Consider the following 21,923-nt stretch of genomic DNA (forward strand, 5'->3'; position numbering starts at 1 on the left):
CTGAGCCACAGCACCCAGTACCTCAAACTCTTTGTGGGGAAGCCAAGCAGCCGGCAGGATGCCCTCCGGGTACGGCTGGCGGACTCTTGGCATCAGCGGAGAGCTCTGGGCTGGCGCTGTACCGAAGAGACTTGCAGCCACGATTACGCTCGTACCAGCTCACTACGAACGGTGTCCCCGACTCGATAAGTGTGCGCATCGACCACCTGCTTTTCTGCCTTTGCTGCGTTGCCGTGATGTTGAGCATGATCCATGGGCCTCGCCTGCGCTGTACGCGGTGGCATTGCGGTCGGCTGAACGACACCAGACAGCGCTGGTTGGCCCAGCCCCTTGGTGAACCTTCGATGGCAGGTCTGTGTTGGACAAGAGGGGCGCAATTCTCACCCCGACAGGCCTTTGGGGCAGTGGGCCTCGCGGGCATTCAACGCTCCGGTGTCGCGGGAGAAAAGGGCGACGGCGGTGTCTCTGAGCACATAAAACAGGACATATGGATAGATGTACGCCGTCCCCCTCTTTGCACAGTGTCCCCCTATCGCGGCACGCAGCAGCTTGAACCGACTGCGGGAGAAGCATGGCATACGCAGGCAAGTACACAAGGTCCCAGAAGGCTCTGGCCTGCGGCGGGTCAACATCCTCCCCGAGCTCACGCGGCACGCACCTACGTCGCCCCCTGCTGCCCGCGCGACAAGCGCCACCGCTATCCGCCCTCGAGCAGGCCGCTGGGCGCAGCTGTCTCGGATCAAGGCGATTCGGTGCATTCGAGTCTCCTTCTGGCGCCGCTAGCGCTCGCACATGTGCGGGGAAGGGGCAAGGTATGGCACAAAGAGCCCGTGCGTCGCACGGCCCCGATTTGACGGCACGATGGCTCGTCCTAGAGGACCAAGGATTCAGTTGCGGTACAGCAGGGCCAGGTAAGCTGTGGTGGCCTGCGTCTATTCACTGCCCTGTTTGTGGTAGAATGGACCCCTGGGAACGTCGAAAACGCTCAACAAACGCAGCACCGGTCCCCATCACATCAGGCATTCCCTCTCCTCTCGCTTTACTATTTGTTGTAAGGCGGAGCGCGTCCATGTCTGGGGCGTGCATGTCGACACTGTCATATAGGGCAAACAGAGAGCGCAAGCCCCAGCCTAACAGCCGCACGAACTGCCGTGAAACCGACTAGTTTGACGCACTCTTTTTTGTTGTTAGCCCTCTCCTCTTGTCCGTCCTCGAGCCCTCAAGGCCTGCACTGTTTTCCATCGCTCTTCTCTCTCTCTATATATATGTGTGTTGGCCCTACCACACGTCGCCCTCCTGGCGTTGGAGGCGGACCTCGAACCTACCATTTCGTGCGCTTACTTCCCCAGGAAACGGAGACTATACATGTGTATGCCCATGACGCTCAAGCGCCCAGGGGATCTCCCCACAGGCACCCACGTGAAACAGCATCCCGCCAAATTCATGTAGACGCGGGTGGTTGCCTTTGCCCTGGTCTTGTAGACGCATGTTGCCGTGCTCCCCACCCCTCACTTCCCCGACTTCCTCTTCCAGACATTTTTCTCTCGCTTCGTCCCCGTTTGGTGCAGAGGCGTCTCTGTGCTTGCACTTCCGCTTCTCTTGCATCTCTCGTTGGTTCAACGCACCACCACCACCATGGCAGCGTCGGCACGGATGGCTTTCCTTCGCCAATGCGAGTGCGGCGCTACGTGCTCAACTTCAATGCCGCGGCGCTGGTGCTGCTAGCGGTGCAGAACGCTGGGTATCTAGTCCTGATAAGCTATTCGCAGCAGCAGGGGAAAGAGTACCCGCTGGCTGCTGGCGGTGCAGAAGCGGAGGAAGAAGAGGGGGCGTACGGTCACCCTCAAGGCTTCGCACCTTCTCGCGGCGACGGAATTGGTGAAGCTCTTTCTATCTCTCCTGTGGTGCATCGTGGACGAAGCTCGGGCAATGCAGCAGGAGCGCTGTTCTGCCGACGCATTCATGTCATCAACGGCGGCGTTGCCGGTTAAGGATTCCGGGCGGTGCAACATCGCACCATTTGCCGAGACGCCCAAGTCCGTCGCGGGTGCCTCGTGTCATCTCTCGCACAATCTCGACTACGCCGCAGACAACATGGACGCTGAATATTTCGATCACACGGTCCCGCTGCGGGTTCTCTTTTCCCGAAAGAGGTTCGCTGCTGTATTTATGCGGCGCTGCTCATGATTGTGCCCGCCATTGTCTACGCTACCCAGGGGCTGCTGCTCATCTACTCCCTCAAGCTGTTGGGCCCAACCGTGTTTCAGGTCCTGTACCCCAGGTGCGCATCCTCTTCCTGGCAGTCATGATGCGGGTCGTGCTGGACTTCCGTCTCTCGCCCATCCGGTGGGACGCCCTGGTGGCGCTGATGTTTGGTATCACACTGGCACAGATGGGTGCGCAGAGCACGCGAGCGGATATGACAACCAGTAAAGCAGATGACGCTGCACGATCAGAGATGGAGATCGCTGCGGCAACCGAAAAGACCTCCAGCACGTGGTCAATGGAGGGTACACTGGCGGCGCTCGCTGGCGGCTTCCTGAGCGCGTTCTCCGGTGTGTTCATGGAGTTCGTGGTGAAGAAGCGCGGCAACCAGTTCCACCTGTCAGCGCGCAACATCCATCTCGCGTTCTTCTCGGTCGTGTACTTCTTTATTGTGTTCCTGTGCGAGGTCTTCCAGCCGGAAGAGGGGGGAGGGGGGCGGGCTTGATGAGTTCGCGAGCACGTTCTTCGACGGCTTTACCAGGCTGGTGTGGTTTCTGGTGGTCCTGCAGGCGATTGGCGGGATTCTCGTGGCTCTGGTGGTGCGCTACTGCGACAACATCGTAAAGTCGTTCTCGACGGCGTTCGCGATTGTGCTGAGCGGCACGGCGTCCGTGTTTCTGTTGCACACGCCGCTGAACGGGACGTTTCTGCTGGGCTCCTTCCTTCTGCTGACCTCCATCACCATGTACACCGCGAAGAAGTAACGGCACATCGAGCTGAACGACAGGTGGGGCGAGGGGAAACGCATTACCGTTTCTCAGTGAGCGGCAGCCCTTTTTTTTTGCATGTGTCTCTGCAGCCTATTTGTTGTTGTGTGCATGCGGAAAGCTTCGTCGCTCCCGATGGAGTACGCGCACACCTCACTGCGCGGCATCACAGGGTCCAGTGATTCACCCAGTGTCCGTGGAGAAGCCAGGCAAGCCCCCCTATCCCCTGCCCATGCCAAAACACTTCCGCTGGCGACAGGGCCGAGTACACGCGACGTGGGTAGGTCAAGGCGATGTATCGCTGCTGACGTCGGCGCTCAGGTCCTGGACGGTGTTGCGCCACAGCGACCTGCGACAGTGCACGTGCTTGCAGCATGCATATGGTAGGCAGCGTGTCAGTGTGACGCGAGCACATCCCACGCACCCCTGGCCCTCGCTGCCTACAGAGGTGTGGGGAGCCTGAGCGCCCCCCCCCCCTCGAGGGGGATGCACCAGGTCGCGGCCGGCGTCGTGTGTGCGCGGGTAGAGTTTTGTGCAGAGGCCGTGCTGTCAGATGGCTGGGCCGGCGCACTGCTGCAGCGCCTGTGTCTACGGCGTGCTTCGCACCACGCGGATGGGGTCTGTGGCAGGGGCCGGGGGCAGTGTATGACCTCGTGCTGTATGGCAGAGAAGCGGACTCTTGATGGCAGGAAAGGAGGGCGACGAAGAGCGACCTCACCAGCTTCGACTACGACTTGAAACGAGTGAAAGCCACGCGTTGTACATGTGTGTGTGTGTGTGTGTGTCGCCCTCGCCCATCCTCTGCGATCCTCTTCCCTTCTCTCTCTCTCTGGCTCACATGAATGCGCATGCGCGCACCATCTTCATAATGGACACCGTGCCCCCAAACGCTGTAACGATATGCTGACGTTGCTATCATGTATCTATGTTAACGTACATACACAGGTTTTCGACGTAAAACTTGTCCTGCCTCTGCTGTGCGCCGTGCCCTGGCGATTTCCCCGTACATCCATATTTTCCTGTGTTGCCCTCGCCTCTCGTTTCGCGCCCTCTTTCTCGTTGTTGCCTCCTTTGGGCCCTGGGAGAGGCCACCGTCGCCTCGCCCGGCCTCCCACTCACCCCCACCCCTTCTCTTCAGCGCACCCTCGCGGACGCGGAAAAAGGGAGAGAGCGAAGGAGCAGTGCATCCGCGTCGGTGCATCCATACACACACGCAGACGGAAACGCGTGCAAAGTTGACCAGGCCGACGAGGAAGCCTTCGGCTTGTCAAGCACTTTTTTTCCTGCTCTCCATCATCGCCCTCACTTGCGGCGTGTGCCGGGACGAAAGCCCGTTGCTGCCTTTCCGTGCCCTATCACCCAGCCACCCCACACACTCCTACTCTTGAGTGTGAGCGTGCGTCGGCCTCCGCCGCTGCAGAGAGCAGCAGACGCTACAGGCTCACACGAAAGCCGCACCCAAAGCGCAGCTGGACAGCTGCTTGCACACAAAGAGATGCACAATGGCAACGGAAACGGCGGGTTTCCATGGCGGCAGCAGCAGGCCATGTACTCGTGCCGCCAGAACCCATATGGTGGGGGCCGCCCGGATGCGAACGTTATGGCTGTGCGCCAGCAGCAGCAACTTCAGTACTATCAACAGCAGCGGACGCAAGGCATGTGGATCGCGGGTGCGAATCAGATGTACCCTGGCGTGGGCGCTAACATGCGAAACGGCAACTTGATGATGCAGCAGCGCCGCTACTTTGGTCATGATGGAGATGGCATGCATCAGTACCACCAGCACCAGCGGCAGTTTAGGCGTGAGAACAATGTGAACCCGACTGTGCCGCAGCAAGAAGGCCTGGCGGAATCACGCCCTGGCCGAACACCATGCAGCAGCAGCTGGTGGTCGTCCGTATTGCCACACATGCGTTTAGTCGATAGCCCGTGCGGCATTGACCTTGACGTCGAGGACGAAAACGCAAACGTGATGGAGGAACTAAGGAAGACAGGATCGAAGGCAGGGACAGGGATGAGCAATGACACGGAAGTGGCAGCGCCGGCATTTGTGGGCGCCTTCGAGAGTGCGAAAGGGGCGGGCGAACTTCCGCAGCTCATCCCTACCCTGGCTTTGGTTCTCAGCCCTGCAGTGGCCGCCGGCAGAGAGGAGCGGAAGAGCGCAGAGAGAGACGGTATGCAGGTGACCAACCTATATCAGTCGAATGCGCACCCGCAGCAACATCCGGGGCAGTCGCAAGCATCCCTGCAGTCTAGAACGGACGGCGTGCCGCCGCCGCGACAACAGAAGCCGCAGCAGCACCTCTCGGGCGACTACAGTGCTGTCGCAGGCAGCCTCGACCAACAGGCGATAGGCGATGCTGAGGGAAAGGAGGGGGAGCACGGGGCGGGCAAGCAGTCTCGAAGCGCACAGCCACGCAGTGCCGACAGCGAGGACAGTGCCGGCGGTATGGCAGGGGCTCAACCGGCGCTGCGCAAATGCCAGTCAGAGGGCGAGCCCCGCACCGGAAGTGCGCAGCAGGACCAGGGAACGGTGGCGCTGAGGCTCATACACACTCCCCGCTGTACCATCGGGGAGCATCAAGAGCCACCAACGCTGCCGCAGGCGGCATCTGACTCTGCGCATGACTTTCCTCGCGGCGGTGCTCGCTACTCTTACATGGGCGGTCACAATGAAGCGGACGAAGAAGAGGACAAGGACGACGGTGGATGCAACAACTCTGATGAGTACAGTGGCGACAGCGACAGCGACGGCAGTGGTGGTAGCTCCTCCTCCAGCTTCGACAGCGACAGCGAGGGGAGCGACACCGACGACGAAGCCGAGTGCAGCACAATGCGGCACAACTCGCAGAGCGCCTTTGGAGGGCAGAGCACTTTGGAGTACAGCACATTTCACGGCGCGTCGACGTCGAACTTGCCGAGTGATGCGCCGTTAATCGGCGCGCTGGGCCAGCCACACCACACAACCGCGCCGAATGCGGGCATCCGCGGCGTTGCCATGAGCTCCTTCAGCCTATGCCACTCTGTGATCCACACCCCGCCGGCTAATGCCGTCTTCGCCGGCAACAGCGCTACTGTACACAACAACTCAACCTCCACGGCAACGGGCACGGAGGACTCGGACAAGCACGGCTACGAGACTGGAATTCTGATGACGGCAGAGACAGTCCTCAAGCATACAAATCGGACGGGTCCGGTGGGCGCGGGCGCCGCTGAAGGGGTGCCCTCTCCCCGCACGGGCACGCCACCCAGCACGGCCACAACGCTAACAGCCACGAAGGCCGTCCCACCGGCGGCCACAAAGAGGAAAGAAGATGCGCCAGCGCTGCCCAGACAGGTGGTGCGGAGACGCAAGTCGGTTTCATCTTCTGTGAAGACACTTGCAGCCCGCAGTGGCACTAGCGCCACCAACGATGCCTCGAAGACTGCGGCGGCGCCATTGCCCGGTGTGCACCCCAGCAGCAAACCGGAGCGTCTCAAGAGCGGTGCCGCGACGGCAGAGCTCCAGCCGATGAAGGGCGCGTCGAAGAGCCCTGATAGCAGCAAGGCGGTTAGTTCCACAGGCAAGGATGAGAACCCCCTTCCTACACCTTCGAATATTAAGTGTACCGCTTCGGTGAAGAACAAGAAGACGGCGAAAGTGGCGACCACGGCGTCAGAACGCGCGACCGCCTCTGTTACAACCACCACGCCGATAGCAGTCCAGGCCCCGCAAGCCCCGCCGCTCCCCACGACCGGGACTCAGCACGTGCTTAGTAAACCGATGAACTCCCTGAGATCTGTACAAGGACTGAGTTCGCACGGCAAGCAAAGAGCGGCTCCTCCACGGCTCGGCAAGGCCAAGACGGCTGCGATGGCCGTCACGAATCAGTCGACCGCGAAGTTTCACCAACCTCCGTCGGCAGCAACGTCTACCGTGGCCCCATACTTCGCAACTGACCCGCCACTCCCTACCAATGCCGGCAGTGCGGCGTGGGCCACCGCCGGTGCTGCTTCCGTGGCGGAGCCGAAGCCTGTAGCGCAGCCCTCCGCGACCCTCCTTCGCAGGTCTCCCGCCTGGTCCTCTCCGGACGGCAGTGCACCCGTGCCCGACGCATCTCCGACACCCTTAGTCGCCGCACGCTCGTTGTCCACCCTCAGTGGCAAGGTGCCAGCTGGCTCGGAGAGCATCACAGCAACAGAAAAGGCGGCCTCTACGGCTCCATTTGAGGGCACTCTGTCAGACATCGGGTCACGTGGCGATCGTCTTCACGGTGCGGTGGCGCAGTCGCTGCGTATCAACCTCTTTCGATCCCCACAACCCCGACCGCCGGCACCGCTGTCGCAGGTTGCTGGAGAGGCAGCAGGGAACCCGCCGTCCAGCGCAGCGGCTGCGAGGGCGGCCGTCGCCCATCATCGCCTGCAGCCACAGCGACCCAGCAACGCCTCATTGAGAGAATTAAGTACTGCGAAGAATGCGCTGGGAAAGAAGGGCAAGGCGGCTGTAGCACGAGCAACGCCACCGAACGAGGCCACAGCGTCGGTACCTAAGTCATCCGCCACTGCTGGTGCCCCAAAGAGCCTCAGCACTGAGTTACTGAGCAGCATCGCGCCTTCAAAGCCGACCAGCGCCACCGCGACCGCAGCAGTGATACCGCCGGCACGTGATGCAACGGCCGATGTAACGACAAGCTCCCCATCCATGGCAACAGGCACCAGCATTCCCACCGCTACAGTGAAAAGCCTTGCAACGCCGTCAGCGACGAAGAATTCGCTTACCACGGTCAGCTCCGCAGCCGCGAAGCCGTCTGCGAACGGTGTGATCAAGACCGCTGTTGTAAGCGCCTTGGGGAACACGGGGAAGCAGTCCTTTCCGACGTCTTCCGGGTCGAACAGCAGTGCCGCCGCCTCGACTTCAAGGGGAAGGCCGCCGCCTCTGTCGGTGCTGGTCTGGATGAATCAGCCCAAGACCATCACCAAAGCGGCGGCGGCGCCGCCAGGCTCATTGGTGTCTGTGAGTCGAGACAGCAACACCCCTTCCCATCACAATAACCAGAAGTTGATTACGAACGGCGATGACGACGACGACGCGTGGCTGGATGACCCGTACGACTACTACGGCTACGGTGAGGCAGACCTGCCGGACTCGAAGAACTACTCCGCCGTGAAGCCGTCGCCGCCAAAGGCGCCGGCTAGCAATCACGCCACGCACAGACACTCGATGGTAGGTAGCCTAGCCGTGTCCCCACTCAACGCCTCTAGTACCGTGGGCAAGACCGATGCAGCCAGCGGTGCTGGGGCAAGGCTGCGGCCATTGGGCAACGCCGACATGCTGGAGGAGATGGGGTACATGTACCACTTGTAGCCATGGTAAGCCGAAAGGGATGGAAAGCCAGTAGCGACGCGAAAGATGCACACCAAGTGAAGGAGAGGTTGAGGGGCTCTCGGCATGGCACAGAAGACAGGGACGGCATGTGCGGCGCGGGTGTAGATGCTTGAAAAGAGAAGAGAGGGGATGCCGCAGAATGTGTTCTGCAACGGCGTCGCTCTCTCTCTCTCTTATCTCTCGCCACCTTCACTGAATAGGCCGGCCCATCTCCCGACCCGCCGACCCGCCCAATCCCTCTTCTTCTGGTCTCCTCATTATTCCCTGTTTACCTGCCTGGTCTAAGCGGTGCACACCTGCGTCTTACCACGCCTTTTTTCTCGTCGGTCTTTGTACGGTCACCGACACGCCTCCCTCAACCTCGGTGCAGTTCGCCACCTCTTCACTCCCTTCTTACCGCCGCCACCGCCACGTTTCTTTACCCCCCCCCCTTCTCTCCAAGACGCTGCAGCCGGCGTAGTAGTCTGTTGCTCCTGCTACTATCCAGCCCTTCCTTGCCACCCTCTCCCTTCTCGTCCGCGTTGCGCTCCCATGAGTGCGCATTGTTATTTTTCAGTACACTCTCTCTTCTTTACACGTCATATGTGCCTGTGGGAATATTCTTCGCTTTCTGTTGTCCTCCTTCGTCGTTCATCACACACACACACATATATATGTATGTATGTGTGTGTGTATGCCGCTCCCTCCTCCCTCGCAATGTGCCTACCATCTTCTTATTAGCCTCCCCCCCCCTCCCCATCTGACCTGAGCATGCTCTCTATTGCATGCTGTATGTGCTCCCTTTTTCTCTTTGTTCTTCGACCTGCGTGCGTGCTCATCTTCTTTGTCTTCAGTTTATTCTCGATCGTTTCTCTCCTCATCGACCCGTAGCGCACCATTCTCGCCGTCTCCATGCACACACTTTGTTTCCCTTCTCTCATTCGCCCCTTCGCGACTGCCATGAGGCGTCGTCATCATCGTCCCCCTTCCCCTCCCCCTCCCACAGACACAGACACAGAACTGAAAAGTCTCTATTCTTTTTCTTATTTGTGTGCGTGTGCGTGTGTGCGTGTGTGTGTGTGTGTGTGTGTGTGTTTTGCTTTTTGCTGCGGTGCTTCTCACTCTTATCCTCTCCTACCCTTTCACACCCATACGAGAAAGCCTGTCCCTGATGACGGGAAAGGGGGAGGCGCGCACACCTCACTGCGCGGCATTCACAGGGTCCAGTGATTCACCCATAGTGTCCGTGGAGAAGCCAGGCAAGCCCCCCTATCCCCTGCCCATGCCAAAACACTTCCGCTGGCGACAGGGCCGAGTACACGCGACGTGGGTAGGTCAAGGCGATGTATCGCTGCTGACGTCGGCGCTCAGGTCCTGGACGGTGTTGCGCCACAGCGACCTGCGACAGTGCACGTGCTTGCAGCATGCATATGGTAGGCAGCGTGTCAGTGTGACGCGAGCACATCCCACGCACCCCTGGCCCTCGCTGCCTACAGAGGTGTGGGGAGCCTGAGCGCCCCCCCCCCTCGAGGGGGATGCACCAGGTCGCGGCCGGCGTCGTGTGTGCGCGGGTAGAGTTTTGTGCAGAGGCCGTGCTGTCAGATGGCTGGGCCGGCGCACTGCTGCAGCGCCTGTGTCTACGGCGTGCTTCGCACCACGCGGATGGGGTCTGTGGCAGGGGCCGGGGGCAGTGTATGACCTCGTGCTGTATGGCAGAGAAGCGGACTCTTGATTGCAGGAAAGGAGGGCGACGAAGAGCGACCTCACCAGCTTCGGTTGTTTGTGTGACACATCTGTTCCACTGCGCAACGGACGAGCAAGACCAGGCCGCAAACAACAGCAGCGAAGGAAGACACAGAGAGGTGCATGCGCGCCCTCTCTGTCGAGGCAGAGGATGGAAAGCGGTGGAGCGTTGGAGCCGCTCTCTGCGGTGGCACCAGCGTGCGGAAGCAGCGTTGCCTATACCACTTGCCCTCAGAAGTCCTTGTCTCGCACTCACTTGATCTCTCGCTCGCTGTGAGCGTTCCGCCCGCAATTTACTGTGCGTGCAGTCAGCCCGACCCGACAGTCGAGTGAAGGTACACGCACGCAAGCCATCCTCCTCATGCCACCCCCACTCCCCGCCCCCAACCATTGTCGTCTTTGCTCGGCTCCTCCACCTCCTCGCATCACTTCGGTGACCCATCAACCGCCGCCTCGCTCTTTTCGTGCCTCTCTCGCTTACTTTCTCTGCGGGGGCCTGCATGCCGCCACCACCCATCTTTTCCACACTGCTCCCTCGAACGGATGCGGCGCGGCGGCTTTCCCTCTTTATCCCCCACAAGAACAGCAGCAGCGGCACAGGGAAACGAAATTAAAAGGTGGTGGACGCTGCTTTGTGTGTGTGTGTGTGTGTGTGTGTGTGTTTGAATTGTGCGACAGCAGACGCATCACGGTGAGCAAGACGATTGCTCATACGCAGGGCAGTGGCGAAGTCTCACCGCACAAGAACGGCGTGGTGTCACCCGCCATCGACCTTCCGCCTTCTTCTTTGTGTGTTTTTTGTTTCGCTTCGCTTTTTCTGTTCTTCTTTTCCTCCTCGTTCAGTCCATAAAGTCATAGATCGTCTACACACTCTCTTTGAGGGTGTGTATCCCCCACCACCACCGCCACCCCACCCCACCCCTCCGTCCTTATCCCCAGTCACTCTACCCACCCACCCCCTCGTTGTTGTTGCTCATAGAGCTCAGCCCTCTCGCCCCTTTCCCACCCCCGGATACGCACACGCACCCCACGATCTTCAAGCTCCTCTGCAGCAACAGCAAGGGCACTATCTTCTACGTCATCGTCAGTGGCGCTGCCCCTGCCTGCTTATACAGTCACCGAATCAAATCTTCCCCCACAAACAGCATCCCTGTACCCGCACACGCACGTGTTCCCTCACCACAACCATCTCCCACAACCCCCGATCCTCACCGCCTGGCAAGCTACGTCAACACATCATGCCAGCAAGGCAACGAATCTCCTGCGCGCTGTTTTCCTTTCCGTGCGTCCATGGCTAATTTGGGCGGCGATCTTCACCGTTGTACCCCCTCTTGGCTGCTGCCTTGTGTGCGGTCACATTCCACGCGTGGGCACTGAGCACGATCGCGTTAGCAATGTTCACTGTCTTCTTCGCTTGCTTAGCGCCCAAGTGGCGGTGCGGTTATTCCTCAGGCCCCACCGCTGCCGCTGTTGCTGCTGCTGCTGCTGCGTCCCATCGCAAGGTTTCCACCGCAGTGGTTCGCTTCAAAACTAAACCGAGGGTGTATGGAAGATCCAGTCCAGTACGGAGTGCTGGCCGACCCCCGAAGACGCAGCACGAGCGCTGCCCTCGCACATCGCCTGCGCCGTTGTCGCAGCGGCTTTCAGCGGCCTCCCCACCGGCTACCAGCGCTGTCGCGTCGATGAATCACTACGCGTCCGGAGAGGAGACGTCATCATCCCAGCCTTCCTTCTCGCCATCGTACCTCCTCACGGATGCGATGCCAGTGCGCAGCCGCTTCATGAATCCCGTTGACTTCCTTAGCTCGTCGGAACCGCTGATGCTCACACCAGAGGAGAAGGCGGCAGAGAAGGCGGAGAAGACACGAATGGCGGCGCTGCAAGAGGACGCAAGAGCGTTGGCCGCGCTGTTCGCACGAGAGCTGGCGAAGAGAAAAGCAAAGGCGATTACTGCAGGAGTCATACAAGCCCGTCGGCCTGCGGCAGCAGCGGCTGTGCCGGCGTCATCGAAGCCCGGGCGTCGTGGAGGACAGCAGCAGCCCCCGCTCTCCCTTCCCACGCACTCAATCAAGCTTGCGCCGGTGGCGCCCAAACTCCAACGAAGCCGCCACAAGGCCTCTGTGAAGTCAGAAAAAACGCAAGTCAAGGCGCTCAAGCGAGGGCGGAAGCTGAAAACCTCACACCGGCCACGGGCGTTGGCCGCACAGAGGAGCTCTCTCATGTCCAGGAGACGTGGTCGCCAGTCAAAGATGCCCGCCGCGGCCTCCGTGTCGATGCGCAAGCCGCATCCGCCACTGCAGAGACGCCCCGGCCGTCTGCCCTTGCGACTCGCTGCTGCTGCGAGTCGCAAGGGCAGACGGCGCGCCACCTCGAACAAGCTGAGAACTTTGACAGGTGGAATGAAGCGCGCCGTCACGCCACCCCGCCGCGCCGTGCAGGCCCCCAAGTTTTTGGTCATGCGGCCTCTGTCCAAGTCGACCGTGAAGGCGTGGCGACTTGCACAGCCGAAGAAGCGTGTCATGCGCTGGGCACGCCACGACAAGCGCAAGAAGGAATAGTGGGCGCGCGGGGGGACGGCTTAGGTTATGGACGATGCACCATGAGTGTCTGCGCACGCGTTGCTCGCTCTCTTCCTCTTCTTGATCCATCCTCCTGTGTCTCAGCAGCCTTGCGAACCGCCTCAGCGGCTTCCATATATTTTTGCTTTGTCTGTGTGTATGTGTGTGGTTTCACTCTTTCGGTTTGATGTGGTGGAGGAGTACGGCGGTGGTGTTGGCCGCGTTGTCAGGAGCGTCACTGTCCACCTCGGCTCTCCTTCTCCGCATCCCCCTTTCTAGTCCGATGGACCTGAGCAAGCGAACAAGAGAAACGACGGAACAGCTGTGCGCTGCACCACTGCCGCGACGCCTGTGCTGCGGCGCCACCCTCGATGGCTTGACGCCTCCTCCTCTTCTGGTGGTTTGTCGAGCGGACGCGTCTGCGCCTCTCGTTGGGTATGCGTGTCGCCTCTGTACGTGCCAAACGCACCAGACAAGATTTACGAGCCGGACTTTAACGGCTTTGTTCTCCTTCTCCTGGCGCTCCGACGATAACCTGGGCGGGGAGGCGGGGCGGGGGTACGTTTTCCCTGCGTCGCGGAACACGCACCTTTGGCCACTCTCCACTCATCGCTCCTCCCTCCCCCCTCCCTCCCTCCCTTGCCGATCTGTCTGCCCCTTCGCTGGCACTCGGTCAACGCCCACTCCCAATAGAGTGCCCACCACCACCACTCTTCTGTACGCATCTCGCATGAGCTTCCTCTTTCTTTACCCTATTTTCCGTGCCTTCTTCGCTGCTGAAGGAACTTGTTCTTCTCTTTCTGTATCGAAGCGTGCCGTGCACACGGCGGCACACTCGCACACGCCACACACATCAGCGCATGCCTGTCTCATTGCGTAAAAATCCGCCGCGGTCCCCGGCGGACACGCAGCCACGTGCTGCTACAGGAAGCGCCGCCGCAGACCACGCGGTGCCGCCAGCAACAGGAAAGACGGCCTTCTCCGCCGCGGGCGCCTCGAACCCCCTGCAGGCACCACTTACACAAGAGTGTGGTGGCAGCAGCGACACGTTGACAGCCCCCGGTCCTTCTCCTGGCCTACTCCCATCCGGCGGCCACGGTGATGCCATTGGCATCACTTCTCCATCGATCGCCACCTTCAAGCGCCCCGGACTCGCTCCCTTCCGCCCGCCCTCCGTTCTTCAGGTGAACGTGGCCACTCGGTCAGCAGGTGCGGCTCGAGGGGGCGGGGCGGGTGGCCAAAGCCCCTCCCTTTCACCTCAGCAGCATCAGCAACAGGGGGCTAGCGGAACCTCCCCGCCACTATATCGGTGCAGCCTCGATGGCACAATCCCGTGCCCCGCTCTTCCCTCGGCGATCGCCATGGCCGGAGGGACAGGAGACGGCGGTGCAGCTTCATCGGCCGGGCCTTCTAGTACGCTCACAAGCGGCATGTCCGTGTCGGGCCTGTCAAACCACCTGCGCCTCAGCGAGGGCCTGAGCTGCCTCGACTACCATCCAAGCTTTCGCGCGCTGGCGATCGGTAGCACACGTCAAGTTCACGTGGTGGAGGTGATCGCAATAGTGGGCCACGACGTGGCGGCCGCAGTGCGGCAGCACCGACAGCGGCAGCAGCAGCAGCAACAGGCAAACACGTATGCAGTCACGCCACCAGACAGCGAGCGCGCTCACGCCTCCCTCGGCACCGCGGCCTCGTCCGACCTCCCTGCATCGCCGCCGCCGCCGGTAGGGCCTGCGCCGTTTTTGATGCGTAATACCGGTGTCTTCGGCGGCCTCAACAAGGTGGAGAGCGTCGCGTGGTACCCGAGCACTGAGGAGGCCTCTCTGGCCTTCATTCAGCCGGCGCGAACAGTGACCATCTTCCTCGACGCCATCCAGTTCAAGGCGGACGGTACATACCTCCCGCAGCAGTGGACGCGCTCGCAGTACAAAGGCAAGACTCTCACCTCCGCCATGGCTGCTGGCGGCGGCTCGACGGCGATGGCGGTCGTGGCAAACCTCGACTGCGTCTCGGGGGGGATCACACCGGCAGCCTCGACGACCAGCCTGGGCGGTAGCTCCGGGCTCTACACACCTGCCTCCGCGTCACTAGTCAGCTCCCCTTCCTACAGCGCCGCCTCCGCCTCCCAAGGCAGCGCGCCGCACGAGACTAGCTTTTCCACACCGACCAGCTCAGGCTTCTCCACAACGGGGTTTGCGGCCAGAAACCTGCCCCATGCTGTGCGGAACCTGAAGGGACCACTGGCGAAGGAGCTGATTGAGCTGAACATCGACATCACGTACATGCGAGTGGAGAAGATCGTCTGGGATCCGCATCACCCCTACACTCTCGCTCTCAGCTCTCCAGCGACCCACTTTGAGGTGTGGCAGGTACCCACGGACGGCTGGCGCGTCTACGCGCCCCAGCTGGTGCTGCGACCGCCGGCGCACAACACGCGCAGCGTCGTTCGAGACATCGCCTTCTCACCGTCCAACCCCGATCTCATCGTCGTGGTCACGGAGTGCGGTAACACCGGGCAGGTGCTTCTCTACTCGCGTCGTCAAGTGGAAGCGAAGCGGTGCTTCGACATTAGCGGTCCGGGCCTGTCCGTCGCCTTCCACCCCATCTTCTCCGACCTTCTCGCCGTGTGCTTCCGCCGCGAGAAGACAAAGCCCGACACACGCATATCATTCCTGCAGGTCATGCCTGTCGGTGGCGCCGCCGCTGCGTGGTTGTCCGGGGTCGCCACGGCCGCAGCGACAGCGGTACCCGCCACCTCATCAGAGCCCGAAGGAAGTTCACTCGCCGCCTCGTCGGCGTTAGCATCTGCTGCCACTGCCCCTGAAAGTGCAGACGCAAGCTTCATGACCAAGATGGTTCCTGCCAGCACGTCGTCGTATCTCGTCGAGCAGCCGTATCTGCCCCATATCGACAACTACGTGTGCATCAGCCGCATACGATGGCGACCCTCATCCATGGGAAGGCTCACGGAGCCGAAGCGGCACCATTACATGTCTTTCACGCCCTCTGCCCAGGCGCTCTTGGCGGCGTGCAACTTGCCCAACTCAACTGTCCCATCCGCCCCTGGCGCCTTCACCTGGGTTGACCTGCTGCACTCGCAGCTATGGTTCGCATCGGCGGCGATGACGACCGACACAGACCTTTCCATCTGGGATGCCACCAACGGTTTTTTTCCTGTGTGCGTCGTCAAGCACCTCGCCCCGCGCGGTGACACTACGACCAACGAGTCGAACGACTTTGCGTGGCTCAATGAGCTGACACTGGTGACGATTTTCAAGAGCGGCGACGTGGTCTGCACCAGCCTTCTGAACAGCCTTCCAGAAGACTCTGTCATGACCAGTGCCGAGCGGGTGCAGCTGCGGGCAGTGAAGCAACAGCAACAGCAGCAGCTTCACCGGCTACGCCAGCAGCTTGATTCCAAGTCGAGAGATGAACTCGGCGAGCCGTACAGCAAGCGAATCGCAGAGGGAGAGGCGTGCCTGGCTATGCTACCGGCGTATGTGCGTGACCCGTACGCGGATCTACTCACCACATTCACCGTTCTGCCGACTACCTCCATCGTGTCCGACCTCTTCGGACACTCCTACACCATTCGCAACACGAACGCGGCCCTGCGGCGTCACTACCATCAGATGATCCGACGTGAGTGCGGGCAGCTTATCCGCCGTCTTGCCATTCAAGTGTCAAAGGAAGCCGTACTACGCCAGCAGTGGACGAGCAGGCGGCACCAGCTCCCCGGCATCACTCCGTCCACTGGGCCCAGCATGTCGAGTGGCCTCGCGGCCCTGCAGGAGCAGCGGTCGCGCCGCCCACGCTCGCCATTCACGCAGACGGGCGGCCTCCGCGGTCGAGCCACGTCGTCGCAAGACTCCAACTCGACGCCGCCGAGCCCGCAGTGCAGAATGCTGACGCGGCGATGCTCGGTTGCCAACCCGTCGTCGTCGACTGGTTGGCGGCAGATGCCCGTAGCGGCGATCTGGGGAGACGGCACCGCGGCCGACGCCATCGGACTCCCCCAGCACCCGCAGTGGAGCCTGGAGGACGTGAGCGAGGCGGGAATGGTCTCCCCGCAGCACTCCCGAGAACCGAGGCGCCACGCCAGCAATGCGGGCGCTGGCGGCGGTGTCAGCAGCGCCTCGCCCCATCCCTACCTCGGCGTCCATCACGATGGAGGAATGGAAGGTCAGTCCGTGAGGGATGTTGAGGCGAGCGGCCACGTCTCCTCTCCGTATCCCGAGGTGACGCATGTGGAAGAAGAGGCAGCGGCGGCTACTGAACGCATTAGCTGCAGCTCCTCTCGCACATCCTCCGCAGTCGCTTGGATCAAGCGACTGTTGGACTCTTCATGGCGCGAGCAATTTAGTCGCAACCGGTCCAGCGAACCCCGTGATCAGTGCATCTTTCACTCGCCAGGCCGTTCGCAGGTGGAAGATACAGCTCTCGTCATCAACGCTGGCGACGACCGCCCTGCGGTCTTGGCTAGAGTGCTTGACGTCACTCCGAGCCTGAGTATTGTACCATCGTCAGACGATGTCGCCGTTGCCTCCCCGCCTCCGTTGCGTTTGCGTCAGCTGCCACCTTGTGGAGCGGCCTGTGGTAGTGGTACCTACGGTTCATCTAGTCTTGGTCCAGCTCAGTCCACAGCTACATCGCCGATCAGCGTCATACCCATCGACAACAATAGAAGCAGCTGTGGAAGTCCACACCAGCTTGCCCCGACAGCGCTGGCTGCCCAAGTACACGCGGCAGCGGCACACAGCTTCCCTGCGTACCCTGGCGCATCGACGAGCGCCAACGCCTCCGTGAGCTCCGCATGTTCCCCACAGCAGCAACGCGTCGGCAGCGGTCGTGGTGGGCCCAGCCCTTCCTCACTCCTGCTCACAAGCTCCTCTCTCGGGGCTCTTCCCTCGGTGCCCGGTGACCTCGACAGCGTCGGAGGCGGCAGCGGCGTGGTCTTCACGCAACTCTTCCCGCTGCTGAATGAGTGCGTGCGCGTGTGCAGCGGCGGCGGTAGTGGTGGCAGCTGCAAGGCCCGGGGGAAGTGCAATCGCAGTGAAGAACCGCGAGTGTCACGCTTCTCTCCCAGCGCTGCTAAGACGTCAGCGCCGGTTGCTAGCGTGGCGCCTCTCTCAGTGGCACCTGCTAGCCTCGACAACTCGCTCACGTTGGCGGCCGCCTCTGCTGTCCGCCATGACCTGCCTACAGTTCTGTTCTTTTCCGCCTCGTGCCCCGCTAGCGCGGAGCGCAAGCCAGAAACAGCCACCACCTCTCCACCGCTGCTGCCGCTTTCGATACCGGCCCCGGTGAGAAGTCGCCTGTGTGGCGGTACCGTCGTGCCCACGCGCTCGGCAAACGCGGCCTCGCAGCTGATGCCAGCGCATGCCTATCTAGCCTCGCAGAGGGTCGTCACCGTGGCCGTGGAGAGCTTTGTGCTGAGCGATGCAGTGTGCGGCTGGTCGTACCCGGAGAAGCAAGCGGAGCAGCTCGCCTTCGTGCGCTTCGCACTCGAGTGGGACATGGGCTACGAGCTGGCGCTGGCCATGAAAGCCCTGCGGCACAAGCGCACGGACGCCGAGGCGGCGGCGCAGGCGTTAGCGGCGGCAGATGATACGGCGCCGCACAGAGCGGATCCTATGCCTACAGCGCAGCCTCGAGGCCCTGCCCGCTCCCAGACTTCCTCGCGCGAAGCAGCAGCGCACGACCCCCACACCTCGAGCGCTCTCCCGCGCTCGTTGTGGCGCAGCAGCAGCAGCAGCGTAGGCGGTCGCCAAGATGTCGAGTGGAGGCCGCAGCAGCGGCAGACCACAGAACCGTACTGCCCACAGCTTGGCGGCATCTACTCCGGTGTCGCAGCTGGCCGAGAGCGACGTTGTGTGGGCAACAGCAGCGCACGTGGGCCCCCGCGCGTGCGTTCTGGCGCGCCGAGTGCTGGTCCGACTCACATGGTCGACTGGGGATACGGAGTACCGGTGCCGAGTCACGAGGATGTGGATGACAAGGTCGCAGCCATGATGGAAGAGAACGCGCGCATCTGTGAGCGAATGATGGGCCAGCGTTGGGAGGCCGGTTGTGCCGGTTCCGCGAGCGGCGGTGCCCACACAAATCGGCGCCCATCGCAAGGCGGGGACGGCAGTGGGGTCGACGTGTCTGGCAGTCCCGCGTGGTCCTCTGGCGACGCCGCAACGACACTGAATGACGCAGAAGGTGTCGAGGTGGGTCACGCGGACGCCGCACTCGCTGCAGAGTTGTCGAACGCGGCCGCCTGCGATCCGCGTGCGCAGTGGTGGCGCGCTGCCGCTCATGCCTGGCGCTCGCACCACGTCTCCTTCATCATATCCATCACTGCACAGCAGCTTGAATACGCATCGCTCATGGGAGACGTGCAGTACAGCCTCGTTCTGTACATCCTCTTTTGCCTCTGGTGGCGCCTGCACAGCGAAGTCGCGGAGGCGACCTACGCGATGGCTCTCGAAGCACGCGCCCGTCGACACCACGTTGGCAGTGGAGTGAGCCGTGACAGTAGCGCTGGTGCGCGAGACAGACACCGTGCCGCAGCACCGCAGGAGAGCAGCCCTCGCAGCAATGCAGGGCCTAGTCACCGACTGCACGCTGCCGCGCTTGCTCCAGGGATAGCGGTGGAAGGAGAAGGCGGCGGCAGAGGTGGGCTGGGCGCCTCAGAGGCCGCGGCTGACCCCTTCCTCAGCACCGCTGCGCCGCCGCTACGAAGCCCGTCGATGGACGACGACGACGTCGGCGCGGGGAGAACGCGAATCGGCCTCCACTGTGTCAGTGACGTCACAGACAGCGACAACGGCGAAGACGCCACCGACGGCAAGATCCCGCCGCTGGAAGAGGTGGATGAGCTCCGTCAGCTCTGCCTCTTTTTTCTTCGGTGCCCGCTGATGCCGCTCTCCCCTAACCTAACCTCGCATCACCTTCGTAAGCAACTTCATCCGCATCTGCGTCCATCCGCCAGCGTCGACACCCTCTCCTCTGTGAAGGGAGGCAGCACTGAGCCGGGAGACCGCGCCGGCAATGCCAGCTCACCTGTGGGTGGCTTCTCTTCGATAGCAACGCTGGCAGGCGGCGGTGGTGCACCACGGCTGACGGGGGGATCCGATATGGTCGGCAATCTTGGCAGAGGAGGTTGGTTGCGAGCCTCGGCCTCAAGCAGTCTTCCCTCGCGCAGCCATAACAACAGCTCACAACGTCTCAACGACACGCCACAGGCTCTGCACCGGTCTGACAACAACGCCAATGGTAGCCGCGCTGTCGTTAGGCAAGGGGCAGCCGCAGGTGGCATAACGCCGGAGTCGCGCAATGCCTACGCGGACTTGGAAGGGGTGAGTGGTGCGTGGATGAACGCCCGGAATGCTGAGGATCTGTGCGCCACACCGGACTACTGCGCGCCGGAGGAGTGGAAGATACGCGCCCTTCAATGGCTGGAGACCTACACCGCAGACTTGTACGCGCGCCAGCTCTACGTGCCGCTCAACGAGCTCCTCCTCGTTATGCCGGAAATCTTTCGCGAGCCGACGAACCCGGTGCTGCCGCGCGCTGCGGACATCGCGTACGAGAAGCAGATGACCTATGTGTACTGCGGTACCTGCTCAAAGGCGGAGCTGTGGAGCCGAGCCCAGCAGGACGCCGTTCCTGCCGCAGTGCGGTTGTACGAGCTAGTCGCGCGTCGTGGCCGCCACACCAGCAGCAGCGAAGAGGAAGGAGACGACAGCAACAGCAACAGCGGCGTCAGCAGCGCCAAGACGGCGATAAGTGCCGGCATGCGACGGTCGCGGCGCAAGGGACACGGCGAACACCAGCACGCTTCGGCGGCAATTCGATGTGGATCGGAAGCGCACTACTACAGGGACGGTGGTGACTCGTCGTCTGTCGCGACAACGCCGTCAGTGGAGTCACCGACGTCCTCGAGCCCTTCGGTCGCTGCGGACGATGATGGTCCTGGGGCAAGGCTAGCTGATGGAAGGCCCGCATCGCCTTTTTGCTCGGGTGTCGGCTTGCCCTCCGAACACAGCACCAATGAGCGTGCGGCATCGGCCGTCGATCCGCTCCATGAAGCGACCCCTCTGGAGAAGGTAGTCATTGGCCGAGAGCCGCGGCTGGACGGTAGCAGCAGCCGTGCCAGTACAACCGGAAGGTCGCACCTGAACGCAGGCGCCGCCGGCGAGAGCGCAGCAGCGTGCCCGGCAGCGTTGTTGGTGCAATGTCCCCAGTCTGCCTTTGCTTCTTCCTCTCGCCTGCTGCCGCGTGGCCAGCACAACCGACGTATCACGCGTCTCCGCTCCCGTCACAGCCGTCGCAGCCTCGACGACGTTGTCGACGGTGCTCCCGACGCTGAGCGAGACGGGGGCAACGCCGACGAAGGGGAAGAGTCGCACTTTGCGGGTGCCGGTGTGGGCATGGCCCGTCGTCCCGAGCGGCGCACCGCCGTTGGCTGCGACGGGCGCGACGCGAACCCCACCGCGAACAACGCGGCGTGTCGGCGCTGCCACAACCGCTGCGCCATGACGTGCGTCATCTGCGAAGAAGTTGTGGAGGGCATGTTCTTCTGGCTTCGATCCTGTGGGCATGGCGGTCACGTGCACCACATGGAGGAGTGGCTGCGGTACTCGCAGGAGTGCCCGAAGTGCGGTGTCCCCATCACACAAACGTGGAAGGGCAACTGAGCGCAGGGGCGCGGGGCATCTCACGGATGCGAAGGATTCCCTGCACGGTTGTGCGTACGGGTGCATGTTTTGGGGGGTGCACCCGTGGGGACCGCGAAGAAGGCAGCAAAAAAACTGCTCTAGTTCGAGAGCCTCCATACCTTTTCTTACATGCATGTGGCTGTGACTCTGCATGTACTGCTGACACAACAGACCCGTCCACCACCACGACCACTACCACCCCTCACGCCTATGCCCTACTCCGTTCTGCAGATGACCCTCCTTTCTTGCCAAGACATCTGTTTGTTTCCTCAAGTAGAGTGGTGTCTGATGCTCAGGTCGGCGTGCCCAGTGTAACGCGGCAGTGAAGACGGCAAGAGTGGAGGCGGGCAAACCACCACCACCACCACCACCACCCCTGCGTTACCTCTTACGTGGGTGCGTGTTGACGCGCTTATTCATCCTTCCTGCCCTCTCTCGCTCTCTCATGCCTTCGGCGTTCCCGATGTAATGGCTTGTGTGTGTCGTTGCTGTGTGCGCTTGTACTTGCTGACCGCCCGACACGCGTGTGGCATCCCATACACTGCACCGCACACCGGCACGCACCAACGAAAAAGGAAATACTCGTGCATGTGCCACTGCT

The 21,923-nt window shown here is 61.8% G+C and overlaps 3 protein-coding genes and 1 pseudogene across 3 annotated transcripts, besides 1 other annotated feature; all 4 read left to right on the forward strand.

Moving 5' to 3' along the window:
* The first annotated feature begins 1,669 nt into the window (after positions 1–1,669).
* On the forward strand, positions 1,670–3,157 carry LMJF_15_1055 (annotated as a pseudogene).
* Positions 1,670–3,157: a sequence feature.
* A 1,310-nt stretch (positions 3,158–4,467) lies between these two features.
* LMJF_20_1060 (hypothetical protein) lies at positions 4,468–8,316 on the forward strand (the record flags this gene model as incomplete). The annotated part of the gene is made up of 1 exon (XM_001682806.1): positions 4,468–8,316. The coding sequence occupies one exon, from the start codon at positions 4,468–4,470 to the stop codon at positions 8,314–8,316; it is 3,849 nt and encodes a 1,282-aa protein (XP_001682858.1).
* A 3,425-nt stretch (positions 8,317–11,741) lies between these two features.
* LMJF_20_1070 (hypothetical protein) lies at positions 11,742–12,617 on the forward strand (the record flags this gene model as incomplete). The annotated part of the gene is made up of 1 exon (XM_001682807.1): positions 11,742–12,617. The coding sequence occupies one exon, from the start codon at positions 11,742–11,744 to the stop codon at positions 12,615–12,617; it is 876 nt and encodes a 291-aa protein (XP_001682859.1).
* A 1,361-nt stretch (positions 12,618–13,978) lies between these two features.
* Positions 13,979–21,301, forward strand: LMJF_20_1080 (conserved hypothetical protein; the record flags this gene model as incomplete). Its single annotated transcript, XM_001682808.1, has 1 exon — positions 13,979–21,301. One exon carries the CDS (start codon positions 13,979–13,981, stop codon positions 21,299–21,301), a length of 7,323 nt encoding a protein of 2,440 aa, XP_001682860.1.
* Between the last annotated feature and the right edge of the window lie 622 nt (positions 21,302–21,923).

This window comes from Leishmania major, chromosome 20 (assembly GCF_000002725.2).
Source record: "Leishmania major strain Friedlin complete genome, chromosome 20".
Classification (NCBI taxonomy): domain Eukaryota; phylum Euglenozoa; class Kinetoplastea; order Trypanosomatida; family Trypanosomatidae; genus Leishmania; species Leishmania major.